We start from the raw sequence: 21006 nt of genomic DNA on the forward strand, positions 1-21006 counted from the left end.
TCGAGTTCGGATGCAAAAGTTATGACTGTTTTAAGGAAGCTGCTCGAATCAGGGATTTAGTGGACACAAGATGCAAACCGATGGTGATACAGAATAGCGGCGGGTGGAGGTATCAACACAAACTAGAAAAGAACACAATCTAAACCAGCAACAAGACTTTGACCTAGGACACAAACTCAACAAAGCGGACTCTGAAACTTAATCATGCAAAGGCTATGGCGCGGATGGTTATAGAATAGGAAACAAATATGGCATTGGACTATGGGATAAAAGCAAAAACACTCAAACTAAGGGTAAGATGTGAACTTGACAGTATACCTAAAGCTCTGATTACCACTTAATGGAGACGGGGATCCCGACCTTCCGTCAGGTGATGGTAACTATCGCTGTGGCGGAGAATGACACACCGATCCGGCTTCAGATCGAAAGATCGAACCCTGCAATCTTAGCGCCACAGCTCCTGTGGTTATCAACCAAGTCACGGACCAGGTTGACCTTGCCAAGAAGTCTAATCCCTGCATGCGCAACGAAGAACACAGGCAAGAACAAGAAAGAAAACAACCAAATTGTAGATGAATGATTAATCTCAGGAGTTGGGGTCTCACAAATCGATGAACGGCGAAACTGTTCTTGATAGAATAATCTAAGCAAAACCCAAAACCTAATGTAGGTGGTGGCTACTGATTATATAGCCTAAGGGATGTCCAAGGATCCCTCTTCACGTACTAAAGGTGTCCCAACACGTTACAAGGCCCAACGGCCCAAAAGACGACGACGCAGCGCCGTGACAGATTCTGGATGTCAACTTGTTTCGACGATTCCTATTGATTCTGATGGAATTTTGATGTGGGACCACTTCCATTGGTTTTCTTATGAAATTATCTTTCCATCCATATGTGGATCATCAAAACGGAGTTCGGATGCGTCCTGGGCGTCCATTTTATTTTAGACTGGTCCTGACGGCTGAGGCAGACTCGAACTCGGATTGGACTGGGCCTCTGACTTGGCTTGGACGTCCTTGCTGGCCTCCTAAGGAGGTGGCCAAGGAGGAGGACGTCCAAGGCCATCTCTTAGGTGTTCTCCGTCTTCTTGGGGCATGCTCCAACTTGGGCCTAGGTCCCAAGGATGTCTAACAAGCCCATGACGACAGTGTAGCTCTCGCCAGAAATAGCGACAGAATATATTGGTGATTTAGAGACCTTGCCGACGTGATATTGAGATGGAAGCTGATCTATTTGAAAGCTTATCAAACAAGCTTTCCATCAAGTGCTCATTGACCTCGATCTCACTCTAGATGGATGAGTTATGGCCTTCCCAATGAGGCACTGTCGGGCTGCCGATGAACCGAAAGTTCAACTTTGATGAACTTCCATTATGAAACACATTTGAACCTACAATCAAATAGTGACATATACATGTGGAACCAAGTGAATTATAACCAAAGCCACTATGCAAATGTAGGGACGAGCGCACCTTATAATCATTGTTCATATCCGAATGTGCCATGTCCTCATCATCCTCCCCTTCTTGACAACAAACCATCCTCGGTTTGAGCTTAGGTGGTGGACAAGTTGTTGGTAGTAGCCAACATTGCTCCCCTTCTTGAAATTTAACCTGTTGCCTCATTACAAAACTTGGGGATTTCGACATGACAACATTATCGCTATTGGTGTCCTCTAGTTGATCATATTTTTGCACAATGAAAGGAGATTTCAGAGTTGAACAAATATAGACACGATGCACCATATACTCTCCTTTACAATTATATTTGCCAATAAAGTGACATGTACATCTATATAACCATGGCACTCCTGCACAATTAAATTTCTCCTCCAAACTACTCAGAGCACATAGTGTCTCAAACTCAATATACCCCAAAGTATTTAGAGAAGACAACGATTTTAGTTCATCTTGTTCAGTGGCAATTGGAAGCAATTGTTTATTTTTAGCACAAGTATTTGGTTCCAAAACAAAAGAATCATTCTCATTCACTGGTTGTGGCACATTAATAATCATATCACTATCACACAACTCTTCTCTATCACAAAGATCAGTAGAACATTCACCATGTGTCAAAGGTAAATCAATAGAAGATTTTAGTATAGAATTATTAGCATCATTGGTGGAAAAAATCAGCACATCAAGAGAGCTCTTACCTGATACATTTACCTGTTCTTTCTCAGTCACCTTGTCCTCTTTTTGGGATACATGCTGCAAAATATTAGTTCCAACAAGAGGCAAAGCACTATCTCCATTTTGTAAAAATTCAGATTTAGATGACGGTATTGTAACATCTGAAATAGCCCATTCTTTTCTAAAAGGCTCATTTTTTTCTCTCTGCTCTCATGAGATCTTCTCTAAAAATTTTAGTAGCAGTCATAGGTATAAAAGTAATTTTTCTACCATTATATCTGAGCAAATATTTATTAGTAGTTGTGTTGTGCAAAACATTATTTTCAGATATCCATGGCTTGCCTAGCAATAATTGACATGCTTGTATATGTACTATGTCAAATTCTGCGCTGTCCTTATAAAGACCAATTGAAAACTCAATACGAGCAATTTCAGTTACCTTTATCTTATCCCAAGAATTTACCCATTACATGTAATATGGATGTGGATGTGGCTGTGTGGTCAGACCAAGCTTCTCAACCATCTCTAAGCTTGCAAGGTTGTTGCAAGTCTCACCATCAATCATAACACGACAACGTCGTTCCTTCACAACAAAGTATGTTTGGAACAAGTTGTTGAACTGGTTTTGCTCTGCCTTCTCCATTTGAGAACTGAGCACGCGCTGTGCAAACTCTGTAGTACATGCGGGAGGTGACGGTGATGACGTTGTTGTAGCAGCGGAGGAGGAAGGTTGTGTGCATGCTCTAGTGATCGCTTTTGCAATTATTTCATCCATCCTTGTAGTCAGTCGGTCCATGATGTCCTGCATTTCACACTTAAAAAGAAACTCGTTGTTTGGCATTGTTAGCAATCAAAATAAATGCCCTATCAACTATTTATTGGTCAGTGGAATCATACTCTCACATGTCTTATCAAGTTCTTACAATGTTCTTACCAACGCAAAGCAGTGGATGGTACAACCGGTGGCTGGTTCGTGATACCTGTGAGGGTGTGACACTAAGATTGCAAGGGTCTTTTTCTGTACCGATCTGAAGTATATGTGGAGCTTGGGAGGCACGAAAAAGAACAAATATATATTTGTGGCACACAAGTCAGTGACAGACAGCAATATTAAATAAATGTCTAGAGCGCTTGTCCTAGTTGCTGGCCTATACGTGTTCCTATCACCAGTTGTGATAAACAAGAGAGGAAACAAGGATGAAAGGAAACAAATATCAAAGGTAGCAACGGATGTGAACAAGGCAAAAGGTATCACAAACAATAGAGCTATTGAGTGTTCCTTATGTGCTCCTTTTCGATATCTTCTATTCTCTTTTACTATTTTTTTCTTTTATTTTTTGTCCAATCTTTTTTTCTTGCTTTTGCTCTTTTGATATTTTTTTCTCGGCAAGAAGCACACAAGAATAAACCACAAAAAATTTGAGCTCAATTGAATAAAAGATGTGGCCTATAGAAAATTAGGACTGTGCTAAAAAGCATACCAAAACTTGTGGGCCCAGAAACTCAATTTTCCTAATCAAATTTCGCAAATCTAATTTTTGCGAACCCACCAACGCTGGGATGAAATAGATCTAAAATTTTTAGGTGTTCTCCGTAGATATAAAATTTTTCCCGTTTCGAGTTCGGATGCAAAAGTTATGACTGTTTTAAGGAAGCTGCTCGAATCAGGGATTTAGTGGACACAAGATGCAAACCGATGGTGGTACAGAATAGCGGCAGGTGGAGGTATCAACACAAAATAGAAAAGAACACAATCTAAACCAGCAACAAGACTTTGACCTAGGACACAAACTCAACAAAGCGGACTCTGAAACTTAATCATGCAAAGGCTATGGCGCGGATGGTTATAGAATAGGAAACAAATATGGCATTGGACTATGGGATAAAAGCAAAAACACTCGAACTAAGGGTAAGATGCGAACTTGACGGTATACCTGAAGCTCTGATTACCACTTAATGGAGACGAGGATCTCGACCTTCCATCAACTGATGGTAACTATCGCTGTGGCGGAGAATGACACACCGATTCAGCTTCAGATCGAAAGATCGAACCCTGCAATCTTAGCACCACAGCTCCTGTGGTTATCAACCAAGTCACGGACTAGGTTGACCTTGCCAAGAAGTCTAATCCCTGCATGCGCAACGAAGAACACAGGCAAGAACAAGAAAGAAAACAACCAAATTGCAGATGAATGATTAATCTCACGAGTTGGGGTCTCACAAACCGATGAACGGCGAAACTGTTCTTGATAGAATAATCTAAGCAAAACCCAAAACCTAATGTAGGTGGTGGCTACTGATTATATAGCCTAAGGGATGTCCAAGGATCCCTCTTCACGTACTAAAGGTGTCCCAACACGTTACAAGGCCCAACGGCCCAAAAGACGACGACGCAGCGCCGTGACAGATTCTGGATATCAACTTGTTTCGACGATTCCTATTGATTCTGATGGAATTTTGATGTGGGACCACTTCCATTGGTTTTCTTATGAAATTATCTTTCCATCCATATGTGGATCATCAAAACGAAGTTCGGATGCGTCCTGGGCGTCCATTTTATTTTAGACTGGTCCTGACGGCTAAGGCAGACTCGAACTCGGATTGGACTGGGCCTCTGGATTGGCTTGGACGTCCTTGCTGGCCTCGTAAGGTGGTGGCCAAGGAGGAGGACGTCCAAGGCCATCTCTTAGGCATTCTTCATCTTCTTAGGGCATGCTCCAACTTGGGCCTAGGTCCCAAGGATGTCTAACAAGCCCATGACGACAGTGTAGCTCCCGCCAGAAATAGCGACAGAATATATTAGTGATTTGGAGGCCTTGCCGATGTGATATTGAGATGGAACCAGATCTATTTGAAAGATTATCAAACAAGCTTTCCATCAAGTGCTTATTGACCTCGATCTCACTCCGGATGGATGAGTTATGGCCTTCCAATGAGACACTATCGGGCTGTCGACGAACCAAAAGTTCAACTTTGATGAACTTCCATTATGAAACACATTTGAACCTACAATCAAATAGTGACATGTATATGTGGAACCAAGTGAATTATAACCAAAGCCACTATGCAAATGTAGGAACGAGCGCACCTTATAATCATTGTTCATATCCGAAGGTGCCATGTCCTCATCATGGAAGGTCCTGCACTACTTCACCGACAATGAAGTCATGGTCGTCACTTCATACCTGCTGGGAGAAATCATCCGCAACCACGACGCCATGGGACGGATCTCCAAGTGGGCTCTCGAGCTCATGGGCCATGACATCAGGTATATCCTTCGCACTGCTATTAAGTCTCAGGCTCTCACCGACTTCATCGCCGAATGGACGGAAGTTCAGCTCGTGACCCCGGAGATCACCCCCGAGTACTAGATGATGTACTTCGATGGGTCGGTAATGGCACCTGGCTCGAAGGCTAGAGTGGTTCTAATCTCCTTGAATGGGAGTAGGCTCCGCTACACGATCCGTCTCCATTTATCAGCCTCAAACAATGCCGCGGAGTACGAGGCCCTCATCAACAGAATGTGCATCACCGTCGAGCTCGGTGCCACGTGACTATATGTCTATGGCGACTCGAAGTTGATCGTCAACCAAGTCATGAAGGAGTCCTCCTCCAAAAGCCCTCTTATGGCAGCATATTGCCAGGAGGTGCGTAAGCTCAAGGACAAGTTTCGAGGGATCGAACTGCATCATGTCCCCAAAAGGACAATGATGCCACTGATTTCCTCACAAAATTGGCTGCCAGGCGGGTTCCATCTCTAGATGGGGTCTTCACCAACGATCTCCACGAGCCATCTGCCCAAGTTCCGAAGGATCCAATCTAGATGCACTCCAACACCAATTTGGCACTCGAGGGCTCCGACCTCCCAACGTGCCCTAACCCCAACCAAGTACTCGAGGGCTCTGACCTTGGCACTTCCATGGCAATGTCACCCGCCGACGTCACCGTTGTGGCACTCGATCAGGCCGACTAGAGAGAGCCACTGCTCGCCTACATCCTTGAGGAGGTTCTCCCACTGGAAAGGACTAAAGTGCGATGAATCGCTCGATGCGTCAAGACATTCGTCGCCATCGATGACAAACTTTACAAGCAGAGTCCGTCGGGAGTACTCATGAAGTGCATCTCGACCGACCAAGGGAAATAGCTCCTCATCGAAATCCATGCTAGAATCTGTGGACATCATGTAGCCCTAAGGTCACTGGTAGGGAAAGCCTTTTGCCAAGGTTTTTACTGGCCCGCTGCGCTACGAGACATAGAGAAGGTTGTCCGCGGGTGTGAAGGATGCCAATTCTATGCTCAGCAAACTCATCTACCAACGCAAGAGCTTAAGACTATCCCCATCACCTGGCCATTCGCGATCTAGGACCTCAACATGGTTGGACCCCTCAAAAAGGCCTTGGGCGGCTTCACTCACCTAATTGTAGCGGTGGACAAGTTCGCCAAGTGGATGGAGGCGAAGCCCATCACCAATATCTGCTCGGAAGAGGTGGTCAAGTCCTTCCTCGACATCTTCTATCGGTTTGGCATTCCAAACTGTATCATCACCGACCATAGAACAAACTTCACCGAGAAGAAATTCCTGGACTTATGTGATGGATACGGCATCAGGATCGATTGGGCCTTGGTCGAACACCCGTGTACTAACAGTTAGGTCAAGCAGGCCAATGGCATGGTCCTCCAAGGACTCAAACCCTGCATCTTCGACCGACTCAATAAGTATGATAGGCGATGGGTTGCAAAGGTCCCAACGATCCTCTAGAGCCTAAGAACGACCCCAAACCGATCCACGGGGTTCACACCTTTCTTCCTGGCCTACGAAGCTGAAGCAGTGTTACCCTCCGACCTCGATCACAGGGGCCTAAGAGTTAAGGCCTTTGACCAAGACTGAGTCACAGAGGCTCAGCAGGACGTGGTCGACCTTCTCGAAGAGGCTCATGAGATGACCATCATTCGCTCCGCTATCTACCAGCAAACTCTCCGCAGGTACCATGAAAGAAAAATCAGGGGGAGGATCCTCGATGTCGGTGATCTCATACTCAAGAGGACCTAGTCCACCAAGGATAGACATAAGCTCTCTCCACCATGGAAAGGACCCTACACGATGACCGAGGTACTCTGACTGGGCGCCTACCAGTTGAGGGACGACAACGGCAACGTTCTCTCCAACACATGGAACATTGAACGGTTATGTCATTTCTTCCCCTAAAACTCAGTCTTACAGTTTCTTTCCATTCAACGTTTGCTCCTACAGTGCCCTAGCCTGAGCACTCTTGGCCTAGGTCGCTCAGGTGCTCCACGGGGGTGTGGTACCACCCTCCTTTTTTACTATCATATAGTAATACTTTTCACCCAAACAAAAGGGCATAGCCCAAACGAAAGGGCATTCTGTTCCTTCGATTACCCTATGTAACTTACGTTTTAACCTTTCGATCGATCACACCCTGCCATGACCTATGGTTATGAGTAGCTAGGCCTCGCGGGCCACGCCTAGGTTCTTAAGGTTGCACCTATGGGTCAACGGGTAGGTGCGAAAAAGCAAGGACAAGAAACTAAGCTACACAAGGGTAAAAACAAGGGTGGATGGGACAAGCTCCCCCTCACGAGTGATTTCATCATAAAACAAACTTAGAATATTCACGAATGTAAAACTATTCACACGGGGAATTCCCCACGAACTCATCTTTTTACATGAACTGACTATTTATACTCTAAACTCTACTATGGCCCCCCGGCGGCATCGGTTGACGGTATGGTCGATGAGGACAAAGGCAGCTCACTTCCAGTCGGGACGACATTCGGCTCTGTTGGGGGCCAGATGACGCTCGCCTCTGACCTGGTCTCCACTCCCTCTTCCTGGCACATGTCTTGAGCCATGCTCGAATGGTGAGCCTCCATCACCCACCACGCGGTGACCTGCTCGGCGACCATCTGCGCATGTGGCACCAAACTCTCCCCCAGCGCATGGATTTCATTTGTACTCCACACGTCAACGTATCCTCTATAGATGGCCACAAAGTCTAGATTGGGGTGATGGGTTGCCACTGAGGTCAGCACCTCTGAAATCCCATAGAACATGCCATCAAAGATGAGCACCCAAACTTCATTCGGGACCTCCGCCAGCTGGACGGCGGGCGTACTGGTGCTTGGCCCCGACCCAAACACCTCGGAGATGACCACCTACACAACATTATGAATCTGGTTGAGCTCTCCCTCAAGAGCACGCCGCTCCTCAAGGGACTGAGCGAGTGCCTCTGTGCCCTAACCGACCGCTACTTTGGCCGTCTCCAGCTCTTGCTCTAGAGAGTCGATCTTTCCACCAAGCTCTAGAAAAGACAACAAATTCAGAAGCAAAGGAAAGGAAAAATCAAGGCATCAACCGAAGGTAGAACAGATAAATACCAAGGCGGGTGCTTTCGAGAATGGAGAGCCCTTCCTCTTACTGGGTCACCCTCTCGAGTAGTCGAGCATTCAACTCCTCTACCCCGAGCATCTACCCTCAGAGTGCAACCACTTCTTGTTCAGCATCAGACCGAGCCTTCTACTCTGCCTCCAGAGCCTCCAAGGACTTCTGAAGCACCGTCTCAGTCTCTATTAGGTGGACCTTTGCCACGTCGAGTTCCCGCTCGACAGCGATCGCCCGCTCAACCACAAGTAGTTCTATCGCTCATGCTCGCGTCGCTTCGGCCGCTCGATCTTAGGACTCATGACGGGCAGAGTATAGCTGGTGCCTGAGCTCATTGACCCACTACAATGCCATTGCTTCCTACTCCATCCGACCGTGCTCCTCCCGAAGAAATCGGAATTTACGGATCGACATCATCTCTAAATCATGTGAGGCAAGAAGCAGACATGCTAAGACAACCATTGAAAGGCCAAGGAGTCAAGGACAACACCAAAAACATAGAGAACTTACCTCTGCAATGCGTGGCAGGTTGACTATCATGGCCTAATGGACAAGCTCAACCCTCTCCAAGGCCTCCTTGAGCCTCACCTTGGTAAGGGCGAGATCGGACTCCATCGATAGTCCTCTTTCCCTGAGCAAGTGCTAGAGCATCACCTCTACCTTGTCGGGGCAAGGAAACACTAGCTCGTGGTTGCCCCTAACCCACTAGAAGATCCAGCCATCGCAATATCATGCGACGACCAGATCATCACCAGCTCCCGGGACTATGGGATGGCCGGTGGCTCCACCCTGGTGTCTTCCTCAGTAGTGAAGGGGATATCCACCACTAGGCCTCCATGGCCCGCCGGTGGATCCACTACCTCTAGTATGGTCGTGGCTCCTCCGGACTCCTCTAGCTCTGACTAGGTGGGCGAATCGTGCGCTCCTCTGTCGGGCGAGGCAGGGAGCCCTGTTTCCCTCCTCTCCACCTCCATAGCTGTTGGGGGAGGGACTACGAGAGTCACCTCCAACTCAACCTCCATCATCACCATCAGGATCGCCACCATCACTGCCGTCGCTGCCGCTGCCTCCGTACTCATGACCGGCCAGGAAGACGCACCCCTAGTAAGGAAGGTCGCACTACCGCAAGCCTACTTCCTCTACCGCACATCATGACCCACTGTAGCCTAGGTCTCCGCTCTTCTTGCATGGGAGGTGGGGAGATTCCTAGTCCTGCCAACCCTTGGCTGCAATCAAACAAGCACAGGTTAGTCACACTCAAAAACTCAGCTATGAAAATAGGAGGGAGTATGAATGCATACCTAGACGACAGTGGTAGAGCCTTGAAGCCCCGACCGGCTCGTGACAAGCCGACCGAACGAGGACCGCTCATGGGTCATGACCCATGCCCCCTCGTATTGATCGAGGAAGAAGCCGACCTGGCCAGTCCCTGATCGGCCCATGAACGGCCGCGACCGCTAGCTTGTGGCGAAATCACCAGAGCAACTAGCGGGGCATCTCCCCATTGGGGGTCATGCACATGTGTCGACCCTGATGACATAGGAGAACGATCACGTCCCCCTGACTGACTGGTGTGGTCCACCACTCTTAGAGCAGGGGGCGCGAAGCCGACAATGCCTCCAAATGGAGTGGCGACTGCGCCCACTTCGCCTCTCAATCGAGGGCAGTGTCTTCACTCACAGCACGCTTCCTTGACTCAAGAACGTCGTAGCGTGTCTCCATATCATGCCCGCCACCGACGGATACAACCGCGGGCTCACGGTGCTCCACCAAGGTCACGACAGCGCCCCTGTCTCCTTCGTCCTCGGAGGCACTCGTGTTGCCACCCATCTTCATGGGCTCCTCCGACTCGAGCTTTGCCTCCACATCGCTCCGGCTCTCGCCTCCTAGACCTGCTAGCTGATCTCCTTCTCCTTTTTGAACCTCCTCCGAGCCTTCTTAGTTTTTTCTTCTTAGCAAGTGTCGCCTCCCTCTAGGCAGCTTGCCGAGCTACGCCCTTCACCCCCTCGAAAGATGTGGCTGGGATTTATAGCCCACGAGTCCCTTTGGAACGAGCAACTCAAAATCAATCACAACATCAAAAACAAGGAGGATAAGGTCATAGGAAAGAAGCATACCAAATTGGACAGCTTCATGGCATGAAGAGGTCCGTGCATCCCTTCGAGGGAGTCTTTATCCCTCAACTGTAGCACCCGATCGAGTCGACTCCCAACCTTCATCCTTCGGCAGCCCATCCAGTGACGCACGGTCAGGATCCATCGGGCTAGAGTACTCCCACATCGGCCGCCTTCTCTCCGCCAATGGGGTGACCCGATGGTGGAAGAAGGTATGGAAGACCCACAACCCATCGAGGCCATGCTGCACAAGCCTCTAAAGCTCCATCTCAATAACCTCCAATTTGTTCTACCGACCGGCGGGACCCCATGACCAACTCTCCCTCCTTTCTGGCCTTCTTCTGGTAAATGTTGGGAATGGCGCCTCCGTCGGGTTCCTGATGTAGAACCACTCACCGTGCCACCCCCGATTGGAGTCATAGGGGGAGTACATAGGGTAGGGGGCCGACGGCTCTGGTTTCTTCTACAAAGCAAATCCCCCAACCGGCATAATTCTAGGTGGCTTCCCCTCAAACAAGGCTCGCCCATTGAAGACCTACCAGAAGAAGTCCACATGCAGCTCCATCCCAAGGATGGCCTCGCAGACGGTGACGAAGCCGGCGATGTGTAGTACCCCAGTCGGGTTGAGGTGCTACAACTCCAGACCCCACTCGTTGAGGAGCCCACGCTCATGGAAGGTGAGAAAGGATACGACCTAGTCGGCTTGGGGTGCGGAACAACCTCCCTCGGCATAGGAGTCCTCCAATGCGCCACCTCCTTCGACGGGAGCAGCCCCTTCTCGGTAAAGGCGGCTAGCACCTCTTCATCCATGCTGGAAGGCCTCTAGTTCAACATCATGCCTTGAATTTGTGAATGAATCTGAGAGTTCTCCTCTCCTCGCTTTACCCTCCTCTCTCCTAGAAACCGCCACGACGCACGAATGAGCTTGGTGAAAAGGAGGAAGGAGAAGAGGCAGCAGTTGGAGAAAGGCGAAAGAATGGGAGGAAAATCCTCTCCATTCCCCTATTTAAGATGGAGAGGCATGTGGTGGGACATGCCCTGGCTAATGGGACGCACCCTGCCCAACGAAATGTCACCTAGTTAACAGGATGTGGCCTAGGCAGGGCCTACCACTACCATAACCCGGGCGCAGAAAACAAGGTGCAACCGCACACAAACAACCCTCCATCTTCCCAGGCAGTGTTTGGAAGGGCCCACCAATGGAATCTCCATTGAGGAGAGGCCAAAGGGTCACCTGAGTCGATCGGATGGCTCGGGCGGCTGCTGGGCAATAGGTAAGGAGCAGCGGGATGTCCCATGTGGGTTATGCCAGCCCTGTCATGAACGACGGACATGGATCCCTTTTGGACATATTCGATAGGAGCTCTCTAGACCCATCACTCGAGCCATCGAGGTAACTTTACCAAACCCCCTTTTTATTTTCTAGTGCATGATCATTCATTCCCATGTATGCATTCATACATTCATCCATACATTCATCCCATACATCCAAGCATTGCATATGCAATTGATGCATCACAACGCTTCATGTTGCGTCACGAAGCGGTAGTCACCTCATTCAATATGAGCGACGACCGACCGGGGTTCGAAGGCCGGTCCGCAAAGGGCTTGAGGCCACCTTGTGTCAAATAGAGCCAGGGGAGAAAACACATATGAGCCCCAGCGGCCCTCACCCGATCTGCTCTGAAGCGGACAGGGTCATCTCGACCTTCTCGTTCGATCCTAACCTCGAGCCATGCCCACGGAATCTCCATCGAGGGGAGGCCAGCGGGCCACCTGAGTCGATCTCTAGAATGGCTCAGGCATCTATTGGGAGGCGGGTTAAGGAGCAGTAGAATGCCACATGAGGGCTATGCTGACCCCGTTATGAACAACGGACCTAGATTCCACTCGAACGTACCTATTATTAAGCTCACCGAGCGCGTCGCTCGAGCCATCGAGGCAAGCAACGTTAGCTCAACCCCTCTGATTGTGGAAACCACGGACGAGATAAAGCACGAAACTAAACCGACCCCTTAGCTGCGCCTGACACTTGGGTTGATGACTCCGCCTCGCCCAACACCTCGGCCGCGCTCGACACCTCGGCCGCCCCGACACTTGGGTTGGTGACTCCGTCTTGCCCAACCCCTCGATCGCGCTCGATGCTTGGGTTGGTGCCCGACACATCGAGTTGGTGCTCCACCTCGCCCGACACCTCAGGTTGGTACTACACCTCACCCTACCCCTCGGTCACGCCCGATGCTTGGGTTGGCACCCGACGCCTCGTGTTGGTGCTCCGCCTCGCCCGACCCCTCGGCCGCACCCGATGCTTGGGTTGGCGCCCGACGCCTTGGGTTAGCGCTCCACCTCACCCGACACCTCAGGATGGCACTCCGCCTCGCCTGACACCTCGGCTGCGCCCGACGCTTGGGTTGGCGCCCGACGCCTCAGGTTGGTGCTCCACCTCGCCCGACACCTTGGTCACGCTCCGCACCTCGGCCGCGCCTAATGCTTGGGTTGGCACCTAACGCCTTAGGTTGGCGCTCGACGCCTTAGGTTGGCGCCCAACGCCTTAGGTTGGTGCCCGACGCCTCAGGTTGGCGCTCTGCCTCACCCGACCCCTCGGGCGTGCTTTGTGCCTCGGCTGCACTCGACGCTTGGGTTGGCGCCCGATGCCTCGGGTTGGTGCTCCGCCTCGCCTGACACCTCGGGTTGGCGCTCTGCCTCGCCCGACCCCTCGGTTGTGCCCGATGCTTGGGTTGGGGCCCGACGCCTCGAGTTAATGCTCCGCCTCGCCCGACCCCTTGGGTTGGCGCTCCGCCTCACCCCACCCCTCGGATGCGCCCGATGCTTGGGTTGGCGCTCCATCTCGTTCGACGGCGACCCACGATCTTACACCCACCGGGTGCGCTCATGAAACGAGTATAAACAGCCCCTTCATGACTTCACACAAGTCCCAAAAGGACTCGAGGGCTCCTATCGGGTTCATAAACCCGGGGTCCCCAATAAACCCGCTTCCCTACAAAAAACTTGGCCCAGGAGACGGCGTTGTGACAACGCACGTCTCCCGGGCCGGCCTAGAAACATAATGATAGGCCGAGGCAATGATCCGGTCCCTAACCGGAAGGCCTAGCCAAGGTGGGGACACAGTCCGACTCTGACCTCTTTTTCGACTGGGGATATGCCGGACCTCTGCTCGTGATTCTTCCCCGACCGACTCAGTTAGGGCCAACTGGGAATGACCGACCAGGGATGCCCGCTTGCGCTCAAGTCAAACTGCAATACCAAGGGTTGTACCCTGCCATACCCTGCACACCTGCAGGACGGTGCCACCAGGCCATGCCAGACGGGCACTATGCAACCTTCCAGTTCCAGACATGTCAGAGCACAAACAGTATTGTAGGCGCCGGTGTTTGCCGTACCAGGTGAACACAGTAAAGCCTGCCACATGCATCTAACATAAATAGTATTGTGGGCGCCGACGACCATCTCGTACCCAACAGCGTGGGCAACAAAACTAGATAGCACACGTATCCATTCTCTCTTTCTCTGACTTGTAAAGCCATCTCCTTCAACTATAAAAGGGGATGTGCTCTCTTCTCTTTGAGGACGTTTTCTCTGACTCTAGACAACCTAAGCACTCAAACAGCTCAACAGTTCTAGAATCCAACAGCTACACAGAGCATACGCTCCAATACTTAGCGCACGTTAGAGCACACATTACTATCTTCCATTCGGTTCAGAGTCCGACCGGGCCTTTAACATTCTCCTTCTCATTTCTACTCGTTTGTAACCCCACAATAAACTTTGAGCACCTGGGCTCAGGAATAAAGTCACCGACCGACTAAAACTGGACGTAGGGCACGTTGCCTGAACCAGTATAAATCTCGTGTCATTGAGTGTTAGGCCACATCAATCACAACGCGCGGCAAAACTACAATTATTTACTTGTTGACCACTTTTCACACCGACACATAGCCCATTAGATATTCACCTATTCATCTCTAATTTTATTTCTGAAGCCTAACAATAACCAAAGTAATTTTATTTCTGTAGCCTAACAATAACCAACAGTACGTGGATGCTTCACCGATGGCAAAAGGCCCGGAAGAGGATGGATCAAACCGCGCGCGGCCCGGCCCGGCCCGGATGGATTGCTGGGCCAGGAAAGCACCTCGTACTGGGCCAGGCGGGAACATGGACGCCCGTGTTCTTTCTTTCTCTGTTAAGGGCAAGGCGGAGGAGGCCTATAATTGGACGCGCTAGGGTTTCCATCTTCCTCTCCGCCGCCGACGCATCCAAACCCAAATCAAGCCACCGCCCTCTCCTACTCCTCCCCTTGCGGCGCGACGGCGAGCACCACCAGCAGCAGCGCGCCACGATGAGGCCGATCCTGATGAAGGGCCACGAGCGCCCGCTCACGTTCCTGCGCTACAACCGCGACGGGGACCTGCTCTTCTCCTGCGCCAAGGACCACACCCCCACGGTCTGGTACGCGGACAACGGCGACCGCCTCGGCACCTACCGGGGCCACAACGGCGCCGTCTGGACCTGCGACGTCTCCCGCGACTCGGCGCGTCTTATCACCGGATCCGCCGACCAGACCGCCAAGCTCTGGGAGGTCAGCACGGGGAAGGAGCTCTTCAGCTTCCGCTTCGACGCGCCCGCCAGGTCCGTCGAGTTCGCCATCGGGGACGCGCTCGCCGTCGTCACCACCGACAACTTCATGGACCACGTCCCCACCGTCCAGGTCAAACGCATCGCCGAGGACATCGACGATCGTTAGTGCTTTGCCTTCTCAAGAACGCTTCGTTTATGCCTCCTCTGTTGTTTTTGTTTGAATGGCAAGCCTGCACCCTTGACCTTGAGATCCTGTGTGTGTATGCACTATGCAGAGACGGAGGAGTCTGCACTCGTCATCACCGGCATCAAGGGAAGGATCAACAGGGCCGTTTGGGGGCCGCTGAACAGGACCATCATCACTGCCGGGGAGGATGCCACCATTCGCATCTGGGACTCAGAGGTTAGGATAGCATGCTTTTATGTGACTGCAAATAGTACTGATGGCCGTTACAATTTGGTTATCTAGCCCTAAGAATGCCCCCATCAATTGCTTGTTGGTATGGGGCTATGGGCATCTGGTGGTGATAATATGCAATGTTTTTTTTTCCCTCCTGATCAGTCATGATAGCAGTTTAGTTTGTTAATATGTTTATTTGTATTCTTAGAAGTTTATAATGCCAAATTTCACTTTACTTTTATCAGCTTAGTGAACTAAGACAACAACCAACTAATATGCTAGTACTACTAGTATTTGCAGAACTGGACTCGACCTTTCTGATTACTGCTTGCAGTGTTACTCTAGTCTATCCAACAAGTCATGCTAATTTATTTAATGCACCATTTACCCAAAGGGGGAATAAGGAAACCGAAAGGGGGTGTGGGATTCAAAATGAACTCTGCTGTGCCTTTATAAATCCATGCTGCTCTTTCTCTGCCTTTTTCTGCACTGTTAAAATTTAAAGAAGTTAATTGTTTCTCCATAACAATGGAGACTTTTTTTCACATCACTCATGGGATGCTCTTTGAATTGTATGTAGACTGGACAACTGCTGAAAGAGTCTGATAAAGAATCTGGACATCAGAAGACCATCACATCTTTGTCAAAATCCTTAGATTGGTCACATTTCATTACTGGCTCCTTGGATAAATCTGCGAAGGTTAGCATTTGTTCAAGTTGACTGTCATAAAGATATTTATGGTTTCCCTGACATTCAATTTTCCATGCATAGCTATGGGATGCAAGAACGCTGACCCTGATCAAGACGTATGTCACAGAGAGACCAGTTAATGCTGTTGACATCTCTCCCACTCATGATACGGTATGTTCCTCTTCACAAACTTATTTATACATGTCTTTTATAAAGACCAGGTTGTGTGAACTGCCAGACCTAATTTGTTTGGCAGTTGGGTTTCATAGTTCGTATAGTGGATGGTTATATAGCTGGTATTGCAAAGTGGCTCTTTGTCTGATTTAGTGCATTTTTATGTAATCATAGGTCATGATTTTGTATATATTTAACTGTGCTGTCAGCAATTGCATCTTTTGCTGTGTACACAGCAAAAGATGCAATAAATAGGAAACTAGAGTTGTGGCGGCAGACCCTTGAGTCTAGAGGTTTTAGATTAATCAGAACTAAAACCGAATACATGAGATGTGACTTTGGCGGAGCTGCACAGGAGGAGGGAGGTGTGAGTTTGGAAGGTCAAGTAGCGCCTAAGAAGGATACCTTTCGTTATCTAGCATCGATGTTACAAAGAGATGGAGACATTGATGTGGACGTTAGTCATAGAATCAAAGCAAGGTGGATCAAGTGGCGACAAGCTTCTGGCGTTCTTTGTGACAAGAGGGTATCATAAAAGCTAAAAGGCAAGTTTTATAGAATGGCGATTAGACCGGCTATGTTGTATGGAGCAAAATGTTGGCCTACAAAGATTCGTCATGTTCCACAACTGAGTGTTACAGAAATGCGTATGTTGCGATGGATTTGTGGTCACAAAAGAATGGACCGAGTTAGGAACGATGATATACGTGGCCGCCTAGGGGTAGCACCAATTGAAGAAAAGCTTGTCCAACATCGGTTGAGGTGGTTTGGCCATGTCCAAAGGAGACCATCAAAGGCACCAGTGCATTGTGGAGTCCTAAGCCAAGCTAATAATGTGAGGAGAGGTAGAGGTAGACCAAAATTGACATGGGAGGAGGTAATAAAAAGAGATTTGAAAGCTTGGGATATACCTAGAGATCTATGTTTGAATAGGAGTGCTTGGAAAGCAGCTATTGATGTGCCTGAACCGTGACTAGGGGCTCTTGGTGGGTTTCAACTATAGCCTACCCCAACTTGTTTGGGACTGACAGGCTTTGTTGTTGTTGTTGTTGTTGTTGTAAGCCTTTAACCTATGGCTTATGCATTGTGTTAGCTGCTGTGGTTTTTTTTTTGTATTGACACTAGAACACTATTTATCATGTTTTTTTTTGAGCCATAGGTAAATGCATTGTGGTTATGGTCTACATATGATGCTGAGCCCAGTGGTACCATCATCTGTGTTCCATTTTCCTAAGATTTTCGTTTCTGTTTTTAGGTGGTTCTAGGAGGTGGTCAGGATGCAATGAATGTGACTATGACAGACCGCCGTGCTGGTAAATTCGAGGCTAAATTCTATCACAAGGTAATTTCTTTTCCAGCTAATAAAGTATCAAGCTATTGCTCCTTTTGTGTTACTTCATTGCTAACTTTGTATGCTTACAATATTTGAACTGTTCTGATTAAAACTTGCTCTCTTTTAGATTTTGCAAGAGGAAATTGGTGGTGTTAAAGGACATTTTGGGCCAATTAATGCTTTGGCATTTAATCCTGATGGGCGGAGGTAATATTTTTTTTTTATCTGACAGCACTTGTCTTTTTTTAGTCATTGTTGTTATTATCAACAATTGGCCACTTCTTGTTGTCTAAGGTTATGTCCATATTTGGTGTTTTTTACTGTATATGCTCAATGATTCAGCCATGGTAAATCATGGTAATATACGCTATTCTGATCCACACAAGGATGCCATAAGCTTTTCTGAGAGCAGGATTTTTGTTGCTATGTGTAATTTTCATTAGTATTTACCTTTTGCAAATTTACTTTCTCTGAAAAAACTCTTTCAAGCCCATTTGTGTGGCAATGTAACAACCAGTCTTGATTTGCCATTTTATCTCACTTTTCTTTAACTTAGTCTGCTTAAGTATTTTAGACGTCTATATTGACAAGTCTTTTTTCTGTAAACATAATTTATCTTTTACATATGTCTACGACATATCTGGTTTTCAATGATTTCTGAAGCTATTTATTTTTACCTTGTATACGGCTGAATGTCTCCTCTTCAGCCATTCTACATTTATATGTAGCTCAGTGATTGTAGCCAATCACATTGGCAATATATGCTATGCTGACCTCAGTTTGATGAACATTTTTACTATGAGAGCTGCATTCTGCCCACAGTAGCTTTACCATTTATCTGGCCTTTAAAAATGTTTTTTTATTATTGTATGTATGCATCTTTGGGATCTGATAGCTCAATGATTTCAACCAGGCACTCTGGTTATATACGCTATTCTGATTGCTGCTGTTGAAAAAAATATTATTCATGAGAGCTACCGATGTACCCAATCAACATGCATTGTAGATACTTTTCTCTTATGTTCTGAAGTTGTTTTTTTAGTAAAAGGGTTTGTTTCCCTAATTCTGTACATCTTCTTTCTTTAATCTTATTAGCTTTTCAAGTGGTGGTGAAGATGGATATGTAAGGCTGCATCATTTTGATTCCGACTACTTCAGTATCAAGATGTAGATAAGAACACCAGACTAATCCGAGGTAATTCTTCAGCTGCCAGCTATTCGTGAAGATTGGTTTGTTAATTTTGTTATCGCTTGCTACCTATGTGTACTGTTGAACTATGTAATGGTTTGGATAATTGGCAGTAGGGAAATTATCTTTCCCTGTATTAGTAAATAAATATATATAGCATATTGTTTCTTGCAATCAAACCTTGTAGTTTGACTGTTTTTAGGTCAGTGTTTGGGTTATTATACACATGTCAGCTGCATCTCTCGTCTGTTCTAACAAATGACAACACTGAAATATCAGTTATATCTATCCTAAGAATTCCATTTGTTGCATTCAGATTCAAACCCCTGTTGCGCTGGTTTTTAGGTCGTGTTTGTTTTAACGTTAATCCTGTAATTCCTTTTCAGGCTGTTTGAGGCCCAACTAGTTCAATTTCTTGATTCAGATGCTGCTGGTTGGCCATGACGCATGCAGAGCAGGCTCAGATCCTAGGTAGTGGCAGTCTGTTGCTTGTTAGACGAAGTTGCTCTGGAGAAGCAGCTTTTTGTTCTGCTTGAGGAATTTGTACACACTTGGCAATGAAAAGATCCTTTGAACTGAGTTGTCATTCTCGCTCCATGGTTTCCAATTTTGCTTCGATTTGTATTCTCTGTTCGTCAAAATCTTCCAATACGTTACAATTTCACAATCCGTTTTTTTTCTCTCTACATATGAGGCTGTATATTACTGAATTGGCTAAACCTACTACATCCCCCATCCATTTCGTGACTGGACGATCAAGTTCGTGTGTAGCTTTGACTGTTATGTCTAGAGTTCGTTCCTTCCTTCCCAGACGGAACACTCATGTGCTCCTCTTGTGGCTTTAGCCTATTTGGATGGTGCTGAGAACTCAAAACCGGTCGCCAGATGTCCTGCTGGACTCTGGTGCCTAACTAGATTGATAGAAGTTAATTTTAAGGCTTCATTGCGACAAAGACATCTTCTACCATTGACGAAAATTGGCCATAAACATGTTGAAGTCTCGAAATCATGTGGGTAAATTCAAATATGACAACGGAAATGGTCAGGGTGTCTGATCGTTCGGACGCCCCGTTGCCGTGGGCCACGACGGCATCAACGGCCCGACTATCCTGGATGCCTCCTTCGATAGCTGTTTGATAAAAAAAAGTTTGGTTGTCTTCTTCATTCCCCATCAGAACCGTTTCCCCATTCGTATTGCTCGCATGCGCCTCGGCGTTTTCCACCCCCACACCACGGGAGCCCCGGCTCCTGCTTTGCCGTGCCGCCCTACTGCTCCTGCTCCTCTTCCGCGCGCCCGTCCCGCTGCTGCTCCTACTCATGTTTCGCACACCCACCTCGCCCGACGATGCCGACAGGCACCACCAGCGCAAGGAGAAGCGCTAGGCCATGGCGTGGAAGCCCTTCGGCCTTGCCTCCTGCTACGGCTACGGCGCGCTGGCTCCCTGATGCAGACGGTGGAGGAGGTCGCACCGGGATACGATGCATGTTGCAAGTGTGGAATTCAAATGTTTCAGTTATTTTAGAGGTATATTACAAGTGTTTCATATGGATGTTGCAAAAGTAGATCGGGATGTTGCATATGTTGCAATAGTTGTACACATATGTTGCAAGCCTCTGTCCCCAATGTTTCATCTGTTTTTTAGACGTATGTTGCAAGTGTGTTTATCTCGATGTTGCATGTTTCACACATATGTTGCAAACGTTCTATCTGCATGTTGCGTATGTTAACAATTGTTTTCAAGTGTTTTTTATTTCAAGTGTTTTAGACGCATGTTTCAAGTGTTTCTTCTGTCTTCAGACGTATGTTGTAAGTGTTGCATCTGAATGTTTTAAAAGTAGATCGGGTGTTGCACATCGGATGCACGTGGGAAGCGGAAATGGGCACCAACGGTCCCCACAGCGCGCAGGCCCCCGGGTGGATGCGTGAAAAGTAGGCACGAGCGGGGCACGAAGTGCAAGCCTAGGGAAAC

The 21006-nt window shown here is 48.1% G+C and overlaps 1 protein-coding gene and 3 non-coding genes across 4 annotated transcripts; all 4 read left to right on the top strand.

Annotated features, from left to right (window-relative positions):
• Positions 1-14889: 14889 nt before the first annotated feature.
• Positions 14890-19643, top strand: LOC136544799 (eukaryotic translation initiation factor 3 subunit I-like). Its single transcript, XM_066536866.1, has 8 exons — positions 14890-15410; positions 15525-15652; positions 16230-16349; positions 16422-16511; positions 17770-17856; positions 17975-18054; positions 18943-19042; positions 19423-19643. Exons 1-7 carry the CDS (start codon positions 15011-15013, stop codon positions 19016-19018), a joined length of 981 nt encoding a protein of 326 aa, XP_066392963.1. The 5' UTR covers positions 14890-15010; the 3' UTR covers positions 19019-19042; positions 19423-19643.
• On the top strand, positions 18175-18258 carry LOC136547744 (small nucleolar RNA U54). The gene has a single exon (XR_010781702.1). It is a non-coding gene; the product is annotated as a small nucleolar RNA U54 (small nucleolar RNA).
• Positions 18574-18654, top strand: LOC136547737 (small nucleolar RNA U54). The gene has a single exon (XR_010781696.1). It is a non-coding gene; the product is annotated as a small nucleolar RNA U54 (small nucleolar RNA).
• Positions 18741-18823, top strand: LOC136547740 (small nucleolar RNA U54). Its single transcript, XR_010781699.1, has one exon. It is a non-coding gene; the product is annotated as a small nucleolar RNA U54 (small nucleolar RNA).
• Positions 19644-21006: the final 1363 nt, after the last annotated feature.

This window comes from Miscanthus floridulus, chromosome 3 (assembly GCF_019320115.1).
Source record: "Miscanthus floridulus cultivar M001 chromosome 3, ASM1932011v1, whole genome shotgun sequence".
Classification (NCBI taxonomy): domain Eukaryota; kingdom Viridiplantae; phylum Streptophyta; class Magnoliopsida; order Poales; family Poaceae; genus Miscanthus; species Miscanthus floridulus.